Source organism: Talaromyces atroroseus (genome assembly GCF_001907595.1).
Source record: "Talaromyces atroroseus strain IBT 11181 chromosome Unknown scaffold_4, whole genome shotgun sequence".
Lineage (NCBI taxonomy): Eukaryota > Fungi > Ascomycota > Eurotiomycetes > Eurotiales > Trichocomaceae > Talaromyces > Talaromyces atroroseus.
In genome coordinates, this window is record NW_017971436.1 from 1032112 (window position 1) to 1052215 (window position 20104).

Below are 20104 nucleotides of genomic sequence, written 5' to 3' on the forward strand. Positions count from 1 at the left end.
TGTTGCCAATAGATATGAATCATTATAGAGAAGGGCATTGTCTGCCCTGAAGGGAAAATATCAACAAAGAGAATAAGGCTTGGTCATTGATGTAATAGATGTACATAGCCAGCCACTAAATCTGAAAGTGTATTTCGAAATCTTGCCAATCTCTAAGATCCTCTATGGGCATATCTCTGTAGGGACTGTATTGTTAAGCGTTTCTTCTATTCTAGATATTATACTCACCCTGCCTAATTGTCAGCGCAAAGAACAATACAGAACAGACAAAGTATGTACGGTGGTGGACTTTTGCGGACATTTCCTTCAACAATAACGATAGAAAAGAAAAAAAAAGGATATTCATCAGTTCATTCATTGTCTGACCAGACACTAGAAACTTGTGTCATACATATAAAGATATACTATGCTCCCCGTCTCTTCCCAGGAGGCGATTCATCTCTCTAATGCAGACACAGATTTACAACCTACCAGCTTTGATCTTCCGTCTTTCTCTTCGTATCTCATACTGTTCTGTTCAGTTGTAAGAATCGATTTTGAGTAGAAACAAGTTACTCAGACCAGAATCCTTGGATAGGATATCATTCTTTCCCCCTACCCCCTTCTCTTTCATATCTGTATCTCCTGAGCATAACGGATTACCTTCCATCATGAACATGGATCCGACGTTGTTGTTTTCGTCCATGTTCATATTGTTCTTCTTCGGGTTCAATGCGGACAGTTTCTTCGGCAGCGAAGAGACCGGTTTCACGGCCCAGTCGCTGATTGACCGTACCGCGAAGTCTTTCTGTGGATCAACCATGCTGTACGGAATCAACCATTTAACTGGTATCTCGTGGGAGCAGTACAATAACAACGCCACCACCCTCAAACTGGAGGGGATCAAATATGATCCCGCAATCACCGCCGGCGGTAATACCACTACTCCCATTACTGGCATCAACGGAATGAAGCAGCTCGGTGATAATGTTTCTGATCAAACGCCTGACAACGATACCCGGTGGGACGAAGTGCGCAGCGAGCGTAATCCTGATGCCCCTGCATCGAAACCATTTGAAGGACCAGAGGCACAACCGCTGCATATGTCTCCGGGGATGGAGAGTTTTTCTACTTATCCGAGCGACACGCTGACAAGGCCAGTTCTAGAAGCATCTGTGAACGAAGTTAATCTGAACGCTTACCTTACCAAGTACGATTTTGGCGTCTTCTTGTTTTATGTTTTGCTTCCCGGTCTTTATCTATGGTCGACGAGGCGCTCTAAGAAACGCCCAGAAAAGACTCAGGCTGTTACCACCGAAGCACAACCGACTTACTGTTTGTCATGCTTGGCACGTAATGTTGCTCCAACATCCCATATGAATCCACAAGTGTCGGCACAGCCCATGATCACAGAGAGACTGGACGAGATTTTGGCAATTTTGAAAGTCACCCAAAACAAAGCCGATAGCTCCTCGCAACTGGGAAAAGGAAGCGCGGCGGAGCTTGAATCTCTGAGAGACATTCTTGATACGGCCGTCTCAAACGACACGTCCCAAGCACAAGATCTGGCACTTTTGAGACGCGGACAGGAGCGCATTGAACGTCAGATCCCTGATTTGAGAGCCGTTGAAGAAAGAATCAACAGACGCTTCGGCGAGAACATCCAGGAGATGCAGAGTTCATGGCAACAGGAAGTCGCGAAATTCAATAGAGTGAACGTGCAGAAACGACTCGAGAATCTTGAAGAAAACAGCAAAGATTGTGTTGACCTCATTGAAAAAATTCAAGAAGAATTCCTCCCAGCTTTAGACGACGAGCCTGATTCCGTGGAAGATCTTAATGCTGAAACCAAGACCGGGAAGAAAATGCTGCTGAAAGAAAAGCTGCAACGGCACAAAACGCTTATTGATGCCTTGACTAAGCGAGTTGAAGAAATCGGTATTGAAATCAATGCGAGATTGGAAGAAGTTGAACTGGTCCAAAGGCAGACGTCAGTTCCATCAGACTTGGCAAGCAAAATCGAGGACCTGGATAAACGAGTTGGACAGACACAGAAGCAGGTACCGGTCTCAGATTACACAAGCAGATTTCAAAAATTGGAGACTCGGGTCGAGCAAACAGAGAAGCGCATTTCAAAGACCTCAGACTTCCCAAACAAGCTTCAGGAATTGACAAGGCGAGTTGCACAACTGAGAGAAGAAGTGCCACTATTATCGGATGTAGAGGATCAGCTTCAGACTCTAAATGAAAAAGTCCATCATGACAACGCCCTCATGAATCTCAGCTTCCGACAAACTCTGGAAACGCACGATGAGAAAATCAACACGTTGAATGAGAAGTTCGACACAATCGACAGCGAGCAACAAGCGCTAGGCAAAATTCAACGGACCTTAGATACACATGAAAATGACATCGGCACATTGAAGGGAAAAGTTGACGGATTCAAGAGCGAGCAACACAAGATAGATGAACGAATTCGACAGCTATCGGAGCAAAACTCAGCCACCACCACGAAAAAGCTCGATAGGTTCAAGAAAACTGTCGAGAACCGCATAACCGAGAAAACCGAGGAACTCAAAACACAGCTGGAGGAAGAGGCCAAAGACTTCGATGAAATAAGAATTCGTCTTGACTTGGTAGAATCTTCTGCCGAAGAAAATGCCGCGGAGTTCAAGAATGTTTATTCCAAACTGATGGCCCAACAGAAACAGCAAACAGAGGCCAAAGTTCAAGAGTTGGCTGCAACGCTTGCGAAGATCACAGAAACGATCCAGTCTCTTCAAAATCTGCATCGGGAAGAAAAGAATGGCCTGGAATCGATGTTCTCAGGTAAAATGGATGGTCTTGACAAGCAGATCAACGAAGTCAAAGACAAAGCCGCGGAAATCCAAGTTGAAGTCAAAAATCTCAAGCAAGAAGTCCATGATGAGGCAGTTCCTGGCCTGACTGCCATTGCGCGGATACAGCAGCTTGAGTTCAACACCACCATGCTAGCCAGTCAATTGGAATTCATCGAGAGCATGAAAGATGATACAAATGTCGGACAGCCCGCAGCGACAAACCAACCGGGCAATTCGTTCGAACTTGATCCCAATCTAGACGATACTTTTTTAAAATCACTAATGAATCAAATGGACTACAATGCGTTTCTGGGGCCTTCCACGGCACCCCAGCAGGCGCAAGACATTGACACGATTATCGGGCAAGCACAGCCTCCGGACATAGTCATGGCCGAAAATGCCGATAACGTGAACGACGGTCAACAACAGACAGGGAATATGGAAGAAAACATGCAAGTACGAAGCATATTCGATGAAATGTTGGAAGAGTTCCCGATACCCGGTGAGACAGGGCCTTCGCAGGAGAACCCCGCAAGCAACACTGTTTTTCCTCCTGAGGATCCTCCTGAGGCTGCCAGTTTGGGGCAGCGTGAGATATCTGCGGCCGTTGAAGAGAGCTTTTCTCGTATCCAAGGCAGCTCGCTTAATGTGAGCCAATGGGCTGAAGCTAGTCAGCCAAACGATGATTGGGAGCGGCTTGAGGCAATCCGAACAGGTTCTTTGAATGTCGAAGGCGGTTCACTCGGTCAAAGTCGATGGGCCGAAAACGACATTGATACAAGCAACGACAAAGGGAAAGGCGTAGCTAGCCCGCCATCCTAAGCAAGCCGCTCAGATGAGTGAGCGAGGCCCAACCAAAGTGACGATGTGCTCAAACTTTGACAAGCTAATAAATTGATTTTGTTCCTTTCGAGTGTCCTTCTGTACTAGAATGATCTACCAGTCGTGAGCAACATGAGGTGACGGAGGCAGCCCCGGGTGTTTTCTTAGTGATTGAGGAGATCACAGGCATGTATGCGATCACTTGAGACTGGCGGAGAGTTGATTCTTAGAATCGAAACAGCAAGCGCATTTAATCCTTGCTTTTTTCTCAACGTGGACGTACTGAAGCCAGGCGCTTCCAGTAAGATAGCTGTAGGAAAACAAGTCTAAATCTCCTAGGTGTATCTTTGATGATGGGCCTTGGCAATGCCTGTCCTCTAAGTCAATGAGATAACTCAGGCGAAATAGAATGACCAAATCTCTCACAGCCTGGTCAGAGCTGTTTAGATAGCCCCAGATATGTACCCTAAGTTCATCAGGCAGATGCCGGATAGAAAGGAGAATGTTTGGAATATCGAAAGAGGGAAGATGACGCGGCCCAAGTTGAGAAATACATGCCTGATAGCCTCTCTCGATTGTTTGAGGTTGATAGAACATAGAGTCGTCCTAAGGGTGGCTCTGTAACGTCTCAGGCAGTCACGCTTGTGAATTGCCAACGTGATATCGTAACAAGCACGAATTGGTGGATGGTCCAGAGTTTGCAAAAAAGTTGCCCAACACAAGTCATGAAAACAAAAATGCTGGACAATATTTTAGTTTTCGTTTTATGAAGTCGCATGCCCGGCCCAGGGATATTGTTATCCCCGGCTGTGGATCAGTGCATTCTAACTGCTCATAAATGGCATTTACTTCCATGGGACGGTCGGGCGAGCATCCGATGACTTCTGTAACCAAAGTTATTGTCTTTCTCGTCTAGCCCTTTGCAGCCGTTAGTTGTATATTTTTTTTTTATCTGTGGGCAAACCCTGCCTCACTAGCATGGATAACATCGCCTTCACGGCATAAGCTATCGCAAAGGGCACAGTCTCCCAAGTCAGCATTGATTGACAGCGATATGGTGTTTGCTTTTGCTGTATGTCTTAATCGGTAGATTCAACTGGATAATTGACCACGTGATGTCATGTAAAAGCAGCCAGGAGCTATAGCGGCTGCACATGTGCATGGTACCTAAATTCCTAGGTAGTACAGAGATGCGGTGGTACAGAAACGTGTTGGAAATCCATCTGGCTGGTCTCAAATCAAACGAAAACGAGCATGTAGCAGGGCATGGATAGAGATAGTGATGAATGACTTGATGGGATGAAATGGTTTGTTCTCTCGATGAGAAGAAGTCGAACGGCAGGAGCGATAATGCTCCGGCCTCAGGCACCAAGGCAAGCAATATTGTGCCGAATGCACTAGTCCGTGCTTGGTTAGTACAATCCTCCCAACCACATGACCAACAGCCATGAAATGCTACGTCACTCCAGCAAAATCCGGGGTTGATAGCACGACTTCGTCCATTACACATCTCTCCCTCTCTCTCTTTGCTTGCTCGGATAGTCGGCCACTCCGGCTGGCGACTTACGAGTCAGCAACCCGAGGCATCGAACCAGTCACACGAGGTCCGGAGATGGATGTGGAGATAATCGGGCCTTGGCCTCTTCGTGTTCCAACGTGGACACTGCCGGATGCCGGAAACAGCAACGATAGTCCATTTGGCAATTTTCATTCGCCTGGGGATGAAATATTCCGCAGATTTCTGTACTCCGTGCGGACGACGGACTATGCCGTATATTTCGGCGAGTTCGGGCGTAAATACGTCGAAGTAGGCACTCGTTCAAACGCCCGAATTGAGGAAGACGGGCACCACGATATGAACCGTGATTTTACCAACTAGTGCGACGACTACTTAATGTCTGGTAGCTACTTCCAGCCTCTGACGAGGTGGCGCGGCGATCAGCGGGAGGCTTCAGCGTCGTACCATTTTCGTCCTGTTCACAGAATACAGAGACGTTACATCGAAGCGGCTACTCTAAGCCCTAGAGCTAGCCCCGGAAAGGAAAACACTACTTCCCCCATGGGCACGGCTCTCCATGTGTGAAATTTGCGGAGGTCTCCACCAAAATCTCATACGTTTGATACGAGGTCTTCTCCGCCATGTGCCTTCAGCCTCGTCTCTTTAATGAGGAATCTTCTTGCCCGGTTTCTTCGCTCAGCCACTGAGGAGCGAGCACACTCCACTTTTCGTTACGAATTCCCTTCTCAGCGAGTCGCCTTCTTACCATAAAATTCTGTTTCCGTTAACAACGAATTCAACCCAGTTAGCGTGTCATCGTTTGCTGACCAAGGACCAATGCGGCGTGCCTTTTGACAGGTCTCCTGCAAATCACACGCATGTTTCGGGGACAAGCAAAGCTCCCTGGCCTTTCTTTCAGCATGGGCGTATACCCACTCCCCGGTCTGCTATATAGGGCCAATTATTCTTGGATTTGTCAGTGAATATACGTGCAGTGCACGTACCTACGTAGTATAAAGAGACGCGCCATCCCCGCATTCGTACATGAGTCGACTTTTATTTTTTTTCCCTTTTTCCCACAACATTCTGCTTGTGTTCGCTTATGCATGGTCTAGCCTTGCCATACAATTTCTCTGTTACTTCTGGTAGCACTTTGATTGTTGCTTCTATTTCGGTCATCGTAGAAACAACAAAATGTCCGAGCCAGACAAACTCGTTCAGGCCGAGAAGCTTGCCCGTGAGGACACTTCTGTGGGCACTGAACAGGCCGAACATGTAAAGACGGAAGGGGGGCACCCTATTGTCGATGCCGAACCCCTCTCACCGGAAAACCTCAATGTTATGTTTGAGAACCCCTTGGCAAATATTCCTCGTGAGCAGCTGTTGCAGGACGTCGAGGATTTCTGCCAGAAATACAACCTGATGGACCATATCGAGGATTTCCGGAAGGGAGCACTGGTCTCTCAGAATCCAGCTGCCGCTATGGATCTCACCGAGCTGACTGATGAGGAAAAGAATGTCCTTCTCAGAGAGCATACCCATAAGTGGCATCAGCCGTGGGAGTTGTATTGGCTCGTTGGTACGTGCTACAAAACCCTGAGAACCTGGCCTGACTAACCGTGCCCACCACCAGTCATGTGTTCGATGGCAGCCGCTGTACAAGGCATGGACGAGACGGTGAATAACGGTGCCCAAACCATTTACCTAGAGGTAGGATAGCCACACTCATCCATTGCAAATAACCACGTGAACTAAGTAGCATGCAGAACTTGGGAATATCCACCAGATTTACGGGGAACCAATTGAATGATATCACTGGACTAATTGTCGGTGCCCCTTACCTTTGCTGCGCCATCCTGGGCTGCTGGCTTACCGAGCCAATGAATCGTTACTTCGCTCGACGCGGTACCATCTTCATCTCTTGCTTCTTTGCCGCCGTAGCTTCTATCTGGCAAGGCGTGGCTAATTCATGGGTAAACCTTTTCATTGCGCGTTTTGTGCTGGGCCTGGGAATCGGACCGAAATCATCAACCGTTCCTGTGTATGCCGCGGAGTGCGCTCCGGCACCTATTCGAGGCGCCTTGGTTATGATGTGGCAGATGTGGACTGCGTTTGGCATCATGCTGGGCAATATCATGGGTGTTGCATTTATGGGTGTTTCCAAAGACCTGTCCTGGCGTCTCATGCTTGGCTCTACCGTGGTCCTTCCTATTATTGTTTGCGCCCAAGTATACTTCTGTCCAGAGTCTCCTCGATGGCTGATCCAGCATAACAAGGTTGAGAAGGCTTTCAGATCGTTTCGCAAGCTCCGGTCTAGTGATATCCAAGCCGCCCGAGACCTCTACTACGCCTACGTTCTTGTCCAGATTGAGCGCAAGGTCAACAAAGGAAAGAATTTCTTCACCATGTTCCTCGAACTTTTCACCATTGGCCGCAACAGACGAGCTACCATTGGTAGTTGGATTGTTATGTTCATGCAACAGTTCTGTGGTGTCAACGTGATCGCCTACTATTCGACCACCATCTTCACGGAATCCGGTTACTCCATCCAATCCGCACTGCTGGCTTCGATGGGCACTGGAATCTTGAACTGGGTCTTTGCCCTCCCCGCCATGCTCACAATCGACACATTCGGTCGGCGCAACCTCCTCCTTACCACTTTCCCGTTCTTGGCAATCTGTCTGCTTTGGACAGGCTTTTCGTTCTGGATTGAACCAGAGGTTGTGGATAGCACGAAACGTGTGGCCATGGTCACGACAGGAATGTATCTTTTCGAGGTATTCTACTCACCGGGAGAAGGGCCCGTTCCGTTTACCTACTCCGCCGAGGCATTCCCGCTGCATGTGCGAGAAGTCGGCATGTCTTGGGCAACAGCGACATGTTGGTGTTTCAATTTTATCTTGTCGTTCACGTGGCCCTCGCTTGTGGCGAGCTTCAAGCCACAGGGTGCCTTTGGATGGTATGCTGCTTGGTGTTTAATAGGATGGGTCCTTGTTTTGCTATTTTTACCTGAGACCAAGGGTGAGTCGAAAATCGTAATCTTTTTTATATTATTACGGTGCTAACGTTTCCATTTAGCCCTTACCCTAGAAGAGTTGGACCAAGTCTTCTCCGTTCCAACTTGGAAACACGCCTCGTATCAAATGAAGAATGCGATCTGGCATTTCCGTACCTGGGTATTATTTCAAAAACTGGAGCCATTGCCTCCATTTTACCAAGGTATCGAGAGGCTCAACGAGTCTTGAGCATTTGGTCAGCTGGTTGCTAGATATTGGGGATTCATAACATCCCTTATTTTTCTTCTCCTGAGTGGACACAGTCTTGGGGTCAAGGCTTTTTTAAGATTCCGAGACTGGGTGGAAATCTTTTCCGGTTATTCGTTTGTCTTTCTTATTATACCCTCCTTTTGTTCGATGTGATGGCTAGGCTCGAAACGAAATTCAAACCTAATTTTGTTATAAGCGCTCTTTATCGTAGATAATCCCGCCATAAATGTGGTAGTAGGCACCTGATCTAAATAAATTTGTAAGTTAGCTTCGAATAGGAGGAACACCGGACATCCAAAACATGTATAGGGAATGATTAGGTTGTATTTACAAGATGCCACCATTCAAGTTTGTAGGGACCTCTGTCGAACACTTCGTCCTCAGATCGCGTTTGCTCCTCTCGGGGTCCTCCTCATAGGTGACCTCTTTAAGGAGTAAAACCTCACGAGGATATGCTGCGGCAGTTCTGCCATTCCATGTTCTTCTTGTGTATGGATCCGATTAGTCGCAGATTCTGTGAACAATCGGACACCAAAACTCATTCATCAAAGCACAATTCATCGTAATACTACCTGCTAAACTCGTCTCTTAACTTAGTAGACGCTGCAAGGCTTCTAGAGGGTGAAAAGGCAGGCATTATGTCAGGGTAGGATCTAGGGTAGAAGCACTATTGCTCCTTTCCCTTATCCAAACTATTTTATATATTTTTCTATACATGCAACACCATAGTGTATTAGTCTAACAGCTAAAGCAGGCTTGTGCAGTCATTAGCTTTCTAAAACCAAGTGAATTTACCTGAATGAAAATGCGTGTCTTTTATACAAATCAATCCACAAAGTTGCGAATGTCCATCGCTGCTTTAGCTAAGCCAGCCCTTCGGACCGGCCCATGTACCTTTCACCATATGCTTATAGTATACCCATGGGAAGAAATCTTTCTTCAAGTGATAGAATGCTCGACGCGGTGTAACTTGATCAATACCCAGCCAGCTGAATGTCTCCTTAGGCTCTCCCCCGTACTTGAATTCGGCGAGAAGAACCTTTCCGTATTCTGTCAACAGAGGACAAGATGTGTAGCCATCATATGTTGACCTTGAATCATTCCCATCCATTGCATGTAAGAGATTATTCACCAACACAGGGGCTTGAGAAGTGATGGCTGCCGCTGTTTTGGATGTAGGCATGCTAGAGGCATCGCCAGCAGACCAGATATTAGCATATGTTTTATGCTGCGTAGTAGCAGGATTGACATCCACATAGCCAGCCTCATTAGCTAGCGCACTATTTTTGATGAAATCATGCGCCCCCATTTTAGGTACCACATGAAGGAAATCAAAATGTTTTTTGACCTGTCCTTTGCCGTCGGGGAGGGCAAATGTTGCTGTATTTTGGTCGATAGCAAGAAGGTCATGCTGAAAGCAGCCTTGAATGCCCCTTTCCTGTCGTAATTCTTCAAGCTTCGCGTTGTATTTTGGAACACCAAACATTGTAGGAAGACCGGTTGCGAAGATCATCTTAATCTGTGAATTGCCCGACGCCTGGTACAGATTTCTCTTCTTCCAATAGTCCCATGCAAGCCACATAATTTTCTGGGGTGCTCCGGCGCATTTGATAATGCCAGCAGGCTGGGTGAAAATGGACGTGCCGCTCTTCAATTGCTGTATGCTCCGATAGACTTTGTCGCAGGTTTCATAGCCATATATGGACGACACCTGGGAATCTGGGTTTGCAAGAGCCTCTGGCAAGCCCTGGATGCTGTTGTAATCGATCTTTATACCAGGTGCAACAACAAGCTGCTGATATGAAAGCTTGTCCCCATCTTGTAGTGTGATTTGATTGTCATTCGGCATGAACGTCGCCACACCCTCATTGTAAAATTTAATATTGGGATCAATCATATTTGCGAGCGGCTTCGACAACTGCTCCTTGGTCTTGAGGCCTCCTCCAACAAGTGTCCACCCGGGCTGGAAGTGATGCCATGTCGCAGGGTCAACAACAGCAATGTCATTCTGGGCGAATTTCCCTGAACGTAGAAGCTGATGGCTGATGGCTAAGCCGGCCGAGCCACCTCCGATCACAACAACTTTATGATCCCATGAGTTAGAGCTAATAGGGCTAGTTGAGAAACCTCGGCTCCGTTTCTTCGAGGAATTGAGAAGGCGACATGCCCTTGTTCCAGCGTTCTGGATTCTAATACGACTGCTGGTCATTCTGAAATGAAAAAGAGGCAACCCCAAAAAAGGGGGGTGAGTTAAGAAGAAAATTGGTAAAGCGAATGGATGTGAGTTTCCAATCTTGAAAGACCTGAGACCAGAATTTAATATTTAATTGAGAGAAAATAATGTCTAACTACATCATATGTTGATGAGTTCATATCGGCGTTCGTGCAGATTGATCGCCGACTGACGGCTGTTACATACGCTTGGATTCGGCGATTTCTCTTGACAAACTCGGCTCCTAACTAACATGCATACGAGGCAGTTAGTTGCCTAGAAACGACGTATTTTTAATTCCCAAAATTAGCTTAAATCTACGTAGTACTCTGAGTTGTAGATGAGTTGGGGAAAAAAATAAATTTCAAGTGTATGCATATACTATTTACCATCCCAATGAACGCCTTGAAATCTTAGCGGAAGATGGAGCATTCGATGTCCTGATATTGCTGGCTCTGGCAATCTTCCTGCTCGTATGTTCACTTGCAAAGATTGATGAAGTAGCTTGGGCTCCTGCATCTGTGCATCGCGCTTCTCTCGGAGGCTGATGTAGTCATTCAGGGTCATGCCATTTTTCAAATGCTTGTTATGCTCTCTATGCTCTTGGACGCTCATCCATGCTTTTGGCTTCTCGCGGTCTGGCGAAGGATAGTCGTGTCCCATCCATATCCTGACTTGTTCAGGCAAACTTAGCAGCTTCATTCCAGACTGAAAGAGGTCGTGAGCACTTCCACCGGGAAAGTCACAGCGGGCTGTTCCGATATCTACGTGAAAGATAGAGTCGCCACAGAACACATTCTCTACACCCAATTTTCAGATTGTCAATGCATATCAAAAGAAAAGTAAGCAGCAGACATACCTCCTACCCGATATCCAAGGTGATCTGGTGTATGACCGGGGAGATGTATGGCCGTAGCGGTCAATTCACCAATTTTGAATTCTTCATCATCATCAAATAGCTTCCCAAAAGCACTCTTGTATTCAGCCTCTGGAACCATATATCGCTGGCCAAAGAGAGTCTGAATCTGCGAGATACGCTTTCCAATACCGATAGGCGGCTTTGCGCCTTGATCTTGAGCCAGTTTGCTTTGTAAATATGAGGAGGCCGTTAAATGGTCCGCATGCACATGGGTCTCAAGGACCATGCAAATGCGATAGTTATACTTCTTGATCATGCCCAATAGTGAATCGGCAGTCTGAGTACTAACGGTCTGAGTCGTACGATCAAAGTCTAGCACTGCGTCGATGATGACGGCCGACAAAGACACAGGGTCGGCAATAAGGTATTGCCATGTCCCGGTTACTTTCTCGAAAATGGCGTGAATGGTAGGTTCGCCGGACTTTGTTGATTCTATACTACACAGGTGCTGGCTGTGGTCTTCATGTAGGGTCCGTTGGGTTGAGAATAACGAAGTTGGCGTTTGTCCTCTGCATGGAAGTAGTTTTGGATGACTCTTGGCTTTTGATAACATTCGTGAGAATGCACGAGTCTTGGGCTGGAGGTTCGACCCAGATAAACACCTTGATGCAGACGCTGAGAGCGAACGTCCGATTCTGGTATGCGATGTGCGCAGGAACATGTTTATTCTCTGCTTCTTTGTATTTGTGTGAGGAGGATTCCGAATAATCCTCAGAACCAACAATTTAAGGATTAAACCAGCACTTATGATGTCGCCGCCACAGTTGGATATGTTGGAATCGCCGACCTTATTCGGCGATTACATATCCTCACCACCCACGGTTTCTTCCATAACAACGAGTCTTTCTAAGTGATCCCACAAGGAGCGTTAGATATACCCATCGATGATTTAATAATTTCTCGGCCGATTGGAATTACCTGCTTTAAATACAGAAGCTCCACGAACAAGGGTATGTTCGTTGAATGGGAGCAGTTACATTTTCTTCAGGAAGAACACAATGAGCAAACACGACCAAGGGTGGCGCCATATAGTGCGCAATTTCACACCAGCGTATGTACATTTGATGCTCTAGCAGGCTCCTCAAGTACAGATGACAAATTCCTACCTAGATGGTTCTCGGTGAATATGGGCACTGGCATAGTTTCGATCCTCCTCAACACACTACCATACAATGGACGCTGGCTTTACTGGACCTCAGTTGTCCTTTTTGCTCTCAATACACTGCTTTTTGTGGTCTTTCTGTCAATCCACATTCTGCGCTATATACCTTATCCATATATCTTTCCGGTAATGGTCACGCATCCAACCCAGTCCCTTTTCTTGGGAACTCTTCCCATGGGCTTTGCGACGATCATCAACATGTTTTGTTTTGTTTGCGTGCCAGCATGGGGCCAATGGGCTAGGTATTTTGTGTGGTCAATGTGGATTATAGACGCGGTCATCTCTGTTCTCACATGCTTTGGTATACCCTTCATCATGTATGCTTTCATACGTCCTCTTCCACAACGGTCATAGTGGCTAACAAAGTTGTGCCAGGATGACAAGAAAATCGGAGATCAACCTGGCATCAATGGGGTCAGCGTGGTTGCTCCCCATCGTCGCCTGCGTTGTTGCAGCTGCATCGGGTGCAATAGTTGCTGATGCGCTACCCAACCCGCAATATGCTCTAGGTACCATCATTGCTAGCTTCGTGTTATGGGGGGTTGGCATGCCACTTGCAATGATGGTCATTGTGATTTATCTCGCCCGTCTGATGCTATTCAAACTCCCACCAAATAACATCATAGTCAGCACTTTCCTGCCCCTCGGTCCTCTGGGACAGGGCGGTTTTGGGTAAGTTTGGCCACCCCCTCCCTGATAGTCATTAAGCCCTTGGTCCTGACTAGGAGATATATGTATTAGTATCCAGAAGCTTGGAAGCATGGCGAAAACTACCTTTTCCAAGACAAACACCCTGCCAGAAGGGGCCGGTGACACATTCCATATTATGGGCCTTGCCATGGGTCTACTTCTCTGGGCGTTTGGGCTCCTGTGGCTCTTCTTTGCGATTGGGTCTGTTCTCCGTAGTCGAAGGTTTCCTTTCAACCTAGGCTGGTGGGCATTCATCTTCCCATTAGGTGTGTTCTCAGCGTGTACCTGTCAGATAGGTCGAGATATGCCGTCGAGGTTTTTTGATGTAATTGGAACGGTAGGTCCTCTCTCATCTAATTTGATGTGTTCGTACATAATCTTTATTAATCCATCAGTTTTAGGTCTTCTCTGTCGCAGCGGTATTACTGTGGATTCTTGTCATGGTGTATACGAGCATGGGTGTTTATGATCGACATCTTTTTGTAGCTCCTTGTCTAGCCGACCTGCGCGAGAAACAGCAGCAGAGGTGTCCAGAGCAAAGAGGAAGTGTTTAACAGCTTGACTCAAGCATAAGATGAGAATACATAACACTTTGTTTTACGAAGAGCTAAACGAGAGTCACTATCAACCCAAAAGAATCATATATTCATCGGCTCTCGTACTCCATTCTGACCAGCTGCCGTCATAAATGCGTGTTCGTATATTATAACCGCTGACTTGCAAAGCCAGCCCTAAAGTGGCAGCCGTCGTGCCGGAATTGCACGACAAAATCGCAGGCAACGTCTCATCCACGCCCTTTTCTTCAAACAGCGCTCGTAAGCGCGGCGCAGGAAGGAGAGCTCTCTTCTCATCGAGCATTGACCCTAGGGGAATATTCAGTGCAAAGGGCATGTGGCCAGCCCCTGAGAACAGCGTCGCCGGTCTAGAGTCCAAGATTTGATACTGCAGTGCTCCGTTTCTCGCAGAGAGAAGCAATGCGTTCAACTCTTCAAATGTCAATGCATCTTCTGGTCTGGCTGGTTCTCGCGAGGGATAACGCTTTCTTTCGCCCTCGAGTGCCATGAGCTTCCCCCCCGAGACTGGATATCCGCCGTCCACATAGTTGGGAAAATTGTTCAGCACGTGAGCGTTGGTATGGCCAAAATATCGAAATATCCAAGCTGCACGTGCCGAAAAATACATTCCGGCTTCAAGAGTGTCGAATATGACTAGAATATCGTCTGGCCGGATGCCGAGGTTGGCCATGCAGCTTGCAAAATGGGATGGTGTTGGTAACATCAGCGGATACGGGGAAGCGGTATCGCAGATTTTGTCCATATTGAAGAATCTGGTGTCATCTGGATTAGGTTCAGCGTTTTTCATTTTCTTACAAAGAAGAGTCATACACGGAGCCTGGGATATGCTTTGTTTCGAACGACGTGAGGGCCGCTTCTCGCCCTGCTGCGACGGGGACAATACGCTGCGGTGATGAAGACCAATCTCCAGAAAGAATCGAATGAAGCTCGTCAGGAGAGATCATTACAGACCCAAATGGGCTGCATGAAGATGAGTCCATGATCGCGTAATATGCCTTGGAATTTAATAGATATAGTAAGCCGGAGTGAGCATTGCGCAGAAGTAGTAAATGGTAAATGTCCAACTAACATTGTGATTTGGAGAACACGTCCCAAAGATATGATCCCCGGAATCGGCGACTCGGCTTTCTATCGGAGAGCCGACGAATACAGAATAAAAATTGCATAGAAAGATGGTTCAATACGTGTTTTATTTCCATGGGCTGGAAAGCTCCCTGTATTGCTACCTGGGGAGGTATCAATACTATAAGGACTACTAGGGTAATTTGATGGAGGATGTAGCTGTTGTCGAAAAGATGCAAGATAAATCGCCGATTCGGAATTGTAGCCAGCCCTATAGGATGGATTGGTAGCAACAACACTCCATGGAATGCAAGCTAGCTTTGAATATAGAATGACTAGCTTTCTTGTATGGCGAGTGTCTGGAACGATTTTATGTAAACAATTCTCCATAGCCAAACATCTGATTGATCAGAAAAGAGTCGCTGCACGTTGGGTCCATGTAAGCAGATAGTATCCTGGGATCTACCATTTCAATCGATGTATTATTGTTACTATCTTCCGCCACAATTGGTGACGAAATATCCGGACCGCTTCCTACCTGTACAGGTTGCAAGGGAATGGTGTTATCCTCGTCCACAGAGAGATTTTGTGCTCTCAGTATCAGTTTTTGCTTGGATACACTTTGCAAATACCGATAAGCCTCTTCTGCAAGAGGCCAGCTCGGTATCAACTGCTTGAGGCATCCAAGCACGAGCATAACCCTGTTGTGGTGATGTTCCGCGCACTCCGGGGTATGGCTTTCGGCCGTTGTGATCTGCACTATACCGGATAATACCAGAGCGAAGACTATAAATGGACTGCACCCTTGGACGTTCGAGCGCACAGAAAGAAGATTGGACATTTTCTTGGAAGATTCGGTCGCTTTCACGTCATGGACGTGTCGGGTGAATGAAGGAGAGAGGCGATAGGGAGTGACTGGACAAAGTGTGGGCGTTGCAGCTGGAAATCTGAGCCGAAGGTTACCTCGGGGCAAATGTAAAAGCATTGCAGCGTAGTGAATTGTCGTATGTGCTTGAAAAAGCATCTCGTCCATGTTCCCGTGTGTGTCTATCACGTCTACCTTGTCTGGGGGTAAGTGGTTGCTCCAACTTACAATGGCGTTTACGACGGCTTGCAGATGGTCCGCATGTGTTTCAGGCAGGCTATTCAACACAACGACACGCGCGAGTATACTTATTGCCTCAATGCGATAGGTATAGACCGAGTAACGTGGACTCAAGTCGTCATCACCGTTGAATACTCTCATTCTAAAGGAAGCCAAGGTGAGAGGCGTGGGAATCGTACTCGGTGACGACCCGTAGAATGACTCATCGCATGGCAACAGAACATCGTGTGGCACATTCGCACACCGTAAATTGGTAGTTTGTAGCAGCGATGCCATGGTGACTTCCAAGCAGTACAGTTCCCACCATGTACGCCGTAGGCTCTCGGCTTCAAGTTCCTTGCCGGCGGCATATGTCTGCGCAAAAGTCCTTTGGTACATCCCCAGCTCTAAGGCTATATCGACAGCTTGAGAGAATGCATCATCTGCCACAGAAAACACATTGCGAGCGTACATGATACTAGAATAGAGAAGCAGTGCTTGAACCATGCACGCTGTCTTTTCAGGGTTCCTTAGCACGGCAGCAGTCTGCTCATAGAGAGAGTCACGCGGGACAAGTCTCGAGTATTGACAGCCTATGAATTTGACAACCTGATGCAGATACTGTGGATAATTGCGCTTTGCGTAGAAAGAAGCAGGCACTAAGATGGGATGCGCTGGGTGGTGGTTTTCGTAGTACAGGCGAACCAGTCGACTGTCGGGAACCCATCTGTCTGCCTCCACGCCCTGCTGATCGCTTGAATTTCCATTGAGATGCCCTCCAATAGGTAGTTCGGACTGTTGGGCCTCACGGGCTCCTCCTGCGTTAGTTAGCGTCAAGGCATGCCGATATCTGTTGGATTCCTTTCGTCTTGCGCCGCGGCGGGAGGGAACATAGACACATCTTGATTGAACCTCTGCACAGCGAGAGCAGGAAGGTTTGTTGGCGTCACATTTCAGATGATGTTTCCGACACTCCGTGCAAGCGAGCGGAGAGGGCCGGGTCATTGTTGAAGTTGGTATAACGTGAGGATACGAAGCAGAGATTGTGCTTAACACAGTCTATGACGATAGGGTGATCCCCGGGTCGGCGAAGAATAGGCCCGGTTGCGCCCGGTTCGGCGACCTGGGCTATACAACTATAAACTCCTGGATTAATTCTCAATCAATTGCACAAAGGACGCCACAAGAAAGACCTCTAAAAGTGCATGGATATGGAGTATCTGGTACTTTGTATCTTCGATAATAGACTAGAGTTCATCTCGTCGAGACAAACGATGTCTTGCTGAAACCCCCCAATATCCACAAGTTTTGCCATGATCATAGGAACCTGCATTTCTTTTCGTTAATCATATCTAGTTGCTCCTAGACGGAAGAATTTATTTTTAACCAGGCAACAAATTACTTGCCCCAAAGGGATTGAACTTCCTAACGCCCGGACTCTGTTTTAGGCCCAAGACTTTTTAAGCTTAGATCATTTGTAAAAAACATACTCTATGAAATAGTCCTGGGTATGAGTTTTGATATCTCTTTGCTTTCTGGCTTGAGATGTGTTCCTCTCTACCAAGCCGTGGAATCCTTCGCCTGATGCTTTTGTCCTACTCGGTATCATAACAGAGGCCCTGTAAGCCAATCCAGCGAGGAAGGAATGAAATCGTGCAAATCTCGAGACATTACATCTGTTTCTAGCATAGAATCATCCGATAGCGTCACGTTGGCGCCCCTAAAATTCGCCGGTGGAAGATCCGCAGACCTCGGAATTATAGGTTCCTGGGTCTTTTCCGCTGCTGGTTTTATGGGCTGTGCATCATCTTTAGCAAGCTTCTCCCTTCGCGAGAGAGCCGCACGCTCCATTAGTCGCGAAAGCGGTTTCTGGAGCATCACGTTAGTTCGCGTTTCCTCCTGCACCCACTCGCTGTACAGCTTCGTCACTACCTCCCAGGCGTGCTCCGTCTCGGCAGTGATAGGCCGAACGCAAATCTCAGAGAGGATAAACGCTGCAACATGTCGTTGCTTATAGCTTTTGCTAAGCCAGGCCCACTGTTTTGTGGTTTCGTTGTTCTGCAGCAATGTGGCAAACTGGAGTATTTCGACCCCCATGTGGAATATCTCGTCGTCCTTGGTTGTATCTGACGTTGTTGATGCATTGAGACTATTCACCAGCCACGCCTTTGACAGGGTTAGGCGGGCGATTACAGCCGTTATCCACTGTATAGGGATATCAAGGTCAAAGTGTCGAAGATACAGTGTCTCGAGACGGTCTGCCAGACCTGACAAAATCTTACCTCTCTCAAGTGTGGATGGCTGCCGCGTGTCCTGGTTAAGGGATTTTCCGACCCAATAGAGATTACTCATCATCTCGCACTGGACGATGCACAAAGGGGTATCGTGGGAGTGGCAAGACAGCCAACTGAGGGTTGAGCGCACTGCCTTCGATATTTGAGGGTATCTTAGTATCGAACATCTCTGGCCGAATTTGAGTGTCAGTCCCCTGATCCTCCGAGCATAGCATGTCGAGGATACAAATATGCCACCACAGTTGGCGACGCATTTCGATCTCAAACGGGCTCAGTCCCAGCCGTTCCGCATCACGGTGTACACCTTGACCTTGAGCAACGCGCACCACAATCGACGCTTCAGCCCATATAGTTCGATAATACCCGCACCGGCGGAGACATAATAAAAACAGTACGGCAGCCTGAAGTACGAGGATATTTTGAGTGCTAATTAGGTTGGCCTTTGCCAAAGTCTGCTCTACTGAAATCTTGTAATTGCGGATGCATACATCGTGGTCCTCGTTGAGAATTGACAAGCACTGTTGCGGTGTCATGCTTACCACGGCAGCAAAGCAAATAGCCAAGGTCAAAGCCTCCTGTGCAAGATCAGGGTCTGGGTCAGGATTTGCACGCCTCTGACCTATCATACGCTCAACTGAAGGTATGTGTAGGAGTGATATTAGGGGAGCCACATTCTTCATATAGACATCCCATAACGTCCAGATCTGAAATGGTTGTGGATACTGGATATGATGCTTCTTGGCACTTGCTGAATGATATGGCGCAAAGATCCGTTCTTCCGGGACAGGCAGAGAGCCATTGCTGGAGATGCTGGTGTATGTAGCACTCTCCCCAGACGAGGATTTGTCACAGACCTCTTGCAACTCTTGTATCTACATCTCATTATTAGCTATGCTGATCTACGCGGAAGAAGATGAACATGCCTTATCTCCAAGAATAACAGAAGCCTCATCACCCACGTACCTACTTCGACCATTTTTAACTACCAGCCTGCCACCAGGAGTGTCTGGCTTGTTGGCATTGTTTTGGCTATTAGCTTCGGTCCTCGAGTCAGGACTCGCGCCGGGCGATTGTTTCGCAGGCGCAGATTGCAGCCGCTCTACTTCCGCTTCCAGCTGATGGAGGTGGTCCAAGATTTCAGAGATTGGAGGCCGCTTTAGCTTCCGAGGGGCTCGCTTGTTCCCCGGGTGGATGCATTCATCGCCAGTTCTCAAACAGCGACCGCAAGGAGTTTTTCGATCGCAACGGACCTTTTTCTGGTTGCATCGGGTGCAACTGCGTTTGGACAGCCCGTTTTTCCCTTCGGAGCTGGGGGACATAACAATCGATGTAATATTTGCTGTACAAGGAGCTCAGTGTAAGCCTCGATAGCTAGATACAGTATAGGTCGAAATGTAGTTACGCCGTCGGGATGTCGTGGCCAAGGTTGGCGATGTGGCGATTAGTCATCATCACCCCTTTTTAACTACACCTTGGGACCTCATTTCGCGTTATGATTCAACTGTTATTTGAGACATGAAACATAGAAGTTTTTATTAAATGTACTGGGTAGATTATGAGATATCAAGGATAGCAAGTCATTGTTGGGAGACTCCAAAAACATATTATACATTCTACTACATAAATACTACCTAGGTACTTAGATTAATCAGATATCGAAATTATGATATACATCCAAAACTCGACAAGATTAGCAACAGG

General features: G+C 47.3%; 7 protein-coding genes across 7 annotated transcripts, besides 1 other annotated feature; 3 read left to right on the forward strand and 4 right to left on the reverse strand.

Moving 5' to 3' along the window:
- Window positions 1–140: 140 nt before the first annotated feature.
- Window positions 141–185: a repeat region (Identified by RepeatMasker using a combination of RepBase library and repeat library created with RepeatScout).
- A 465-nt stretch (window positions 186–650) lies between these two features.
- Window positions 651–3641, forward strand: UA08_04243 (hypothetical protein; the record flags this gene model as incomplete). Its single annotated transcript, XM_020266545.1, has 1 exon — window positions 651–3641. One exon carries the CDS (start codon window positions 651–653, stop codon window positions 3639–3641), a length of 2991 nt encoding a protein of 996 aa, XP_020120660.1.
- A 2692-nt stretch (window positions 3642–6333) lies between these two features.
- UA08_04244 (hypothetical protein) lies at window positions 6334–8384 on the forward strand (the record flags this gene model as incomplete). Its single annotated transcript, XM_020266546.1, has 4 exons — window positions 6334–6718; window positions 6773–6849; window positions 6906–8160; window positions 8218–8384. The coding sequence occupies 4 exons, from the start codon at window positions 6334–6336 to the stop codon at window positions 8382–8384; spliced, it is 1884 nt and encodes a 627-aa protein (XP_020120861.1).
- Window positions 8385–9264: 880 nt separating this feature from the next.
- On the reverse strand, window positions 9265–12197 carry UA08_04245 (hypothetical protein; the record flags this gene model as incomplete). The annotated part of the gene is made up of 4 exons (XM_020266547.1): window positions 9265–10615; window positions 10825–10861; window positions 11007–11417; window positions 11477–12197. The coding sequence occupies 4 exons, from the start codon at window positions 12195–12197 to the stop codon at window positions 9265–9267; spliced, it is 2520 nt and encodes an 839-aa protein (XP_020120867.1).
- Window positions 12198–13074: 877 nt separating this feature from the next.
- UA08_04246 (hypothetical protein) lies at window positions 13075–13942 on the forward strand (the record flags this gene model as incomplete). The annotated part of the gene is made up of 4 exons (XM_020266548.1): window positions 13075–13370; window positions 13440–13654; window positions 13685–13725; window positions 13790–13942. The coding sequence occupies 4 exons, from the start codon at window positions 13075–13077 to the stop codon at window positions 13940–13942; spliced, it is 705 nt and encodes a 234-aa protein (XP_020120866.1).
- Window positions 13943–14012: 70 nt separating this feature from the next.
- Window positions 14013–14907, reverse strand: UA08_04247 (hypothetical protein; the record flags this gene model as incomplete). Its single annotated transcript, XM_020266549.1, has 2 exons — window positions 14013–14715; window positions 14759–14907. The coding sequence occupies 2 exons, from the start codon at window positions 14905–14907 to the stop codon at window positions 14013–14015; spliced, it is 852 nt and encodes a 283-aa protein (XP_020120865.1).
- Window positions 14908–15395: 488 nt separating this feature from the next.
- On the reverse strand, window positions 15396–17114 carry UA08_04248 (hypothetical protein; the record flags this gene model as incomplete). The annotated part of the gene is made up of 1 exon (XM_020266550.1): window positions 15396–17114. One exon carries the CDS (start codon window positions 17112–17114, stop codon window positions 15396–15398), a length of 1719 nt encoding a protein of 572 aa, XP_020120864.1.
- A 600-nt stretch (window positions 17115–17714) lies between these two features.
- UA08_04249 (hypothetical protein) lies at window positions 17715–19722 on the reverse strand (the record flags this gene model as incomplete). Its single annotated transcript, XM_020266552.1, has 3 exons — window positions 17715–18422; window positions 18472–19275; window positions 19390–19722. The coding sequence occupies 3 exons, from the start codon at window positions 19720–19722 to the stop codon at window positions 17715–17717; spliced, it is 1845 nt and encodes a 614-aa protein (XP_020120860.1).
- Window positions 19723–20104: the final 382 nt, after the last annotated feature.